Source organism: Aplysia californica, unplaced genomic scaffold, assembly GCF_000002075.1.
Source record: "Aplysia californica isolate F4 #8 unplaced genomic scaffold, AplCal3.0 scaffold00161, whole genome shotgun sequence".
NCBI classification, from domain to species: domain Eukaryota; kingdom Metazoa; phylum Mollusca; class Gastropoda; order Aplysiida; family Aplysiidae; genus Aplysia; species Aplysia californica.
In genome coordinates, this window is record NW_004797431.1 from 908,433 (window position 1) to 909,439 (window position 1,007).

Sequence of the window (1,007 nt, forward strand, 5' to 3'; positions counted from 1 at the left end):
TCTCTCTCTCTCTGTCTCTCTCTCTCTCTGTATATATATATAGATATAGATATAGATATATAAATAATATAAACATGCATAATGTATACACATCCCACACCTACCTTCTAAGTGGTTGCTATGGTTACCACACCACTATGGGAAGAAAAGCGTCTGTAGTGTAGCACTAAGGTGATTCTTCCGCTCCTCAAACAGATGTGTCAAAGCCGCCTTCCTCCTAAATGATTTCAATGATGTCAATGGGAGCGTAAAATGTTGACATCACATTTCTTGTTACTGTGGGAAGGTGACCTTAACCTCCAAAGTGTAGTCCTCTTCAAGGTCACTTGTCAAACCCGAGATATCGTCGCCTTTGCCCTCTGATCTGGTCGACAGGACTGTCGTTTCCCTGACCACAGCGCCCGGTGTGCGCACAGCGTGAGGTGTGTATTCGGGCAGAGAGAGGGTTGTGGTCTGTCGACATAAAGTAGGAGTTCAAACAAACACGCACAGACACACGCACACACAGACATATGCATACACACATAGACACACAGTTAAACACATAAATACATACAATTACATACACACACATGCATACACATACATAAAAACGCACACACACTATACTATACACACACAAATATTCACGCACATACATACACACACACATACATACACACATATAATATAATACATTCACTCACATACACACACACGCACTCACACGCACACATTGTCACACACACATACGCACACACACTAACACAGACACACACAGAGCCACACACACGCGCACACATATATACACATTCGTAGACATGTCCCCATCGTTTTGTGCAAGAAAAATTCTGAAATTATGCGAACTGAGCCCAAAAATGTGAAATTATGCGATTCTGTTAACTTTAACAAAGAATGATAAAGGAAAATAATCAGAAATTATGCAAAAAATGATGAAATTTTGCTAACTTTTGCGGGGTGCATAAAACCACGAGGACAGGTACACATGCATACACAGAGCACATATA

The 1,007-nt window shown here is 40.9% G+C and overlaps 1 protein-coding gene across 1 annotated transcript; it reads right to left on the reverse strand.

The window, feature by feature from the left end:
* Window positions 1-11: 11 nt before the first annotated feature.
* On the reverse strand, window positions 12-455 carry LOC106011684 (the record flags this gene model as incomplete). The annotated part of the gene is given in 1 exon segment (XM_013082145.2): window positions 12-455. A coding segment is annotated over 1 exon segment (182 nt), but the record flags the coding sequence as incomplete, so codon positions are not given.
* Between the last annotated feature and the right edge of the window lie 552 nt (window positions 456-1,007).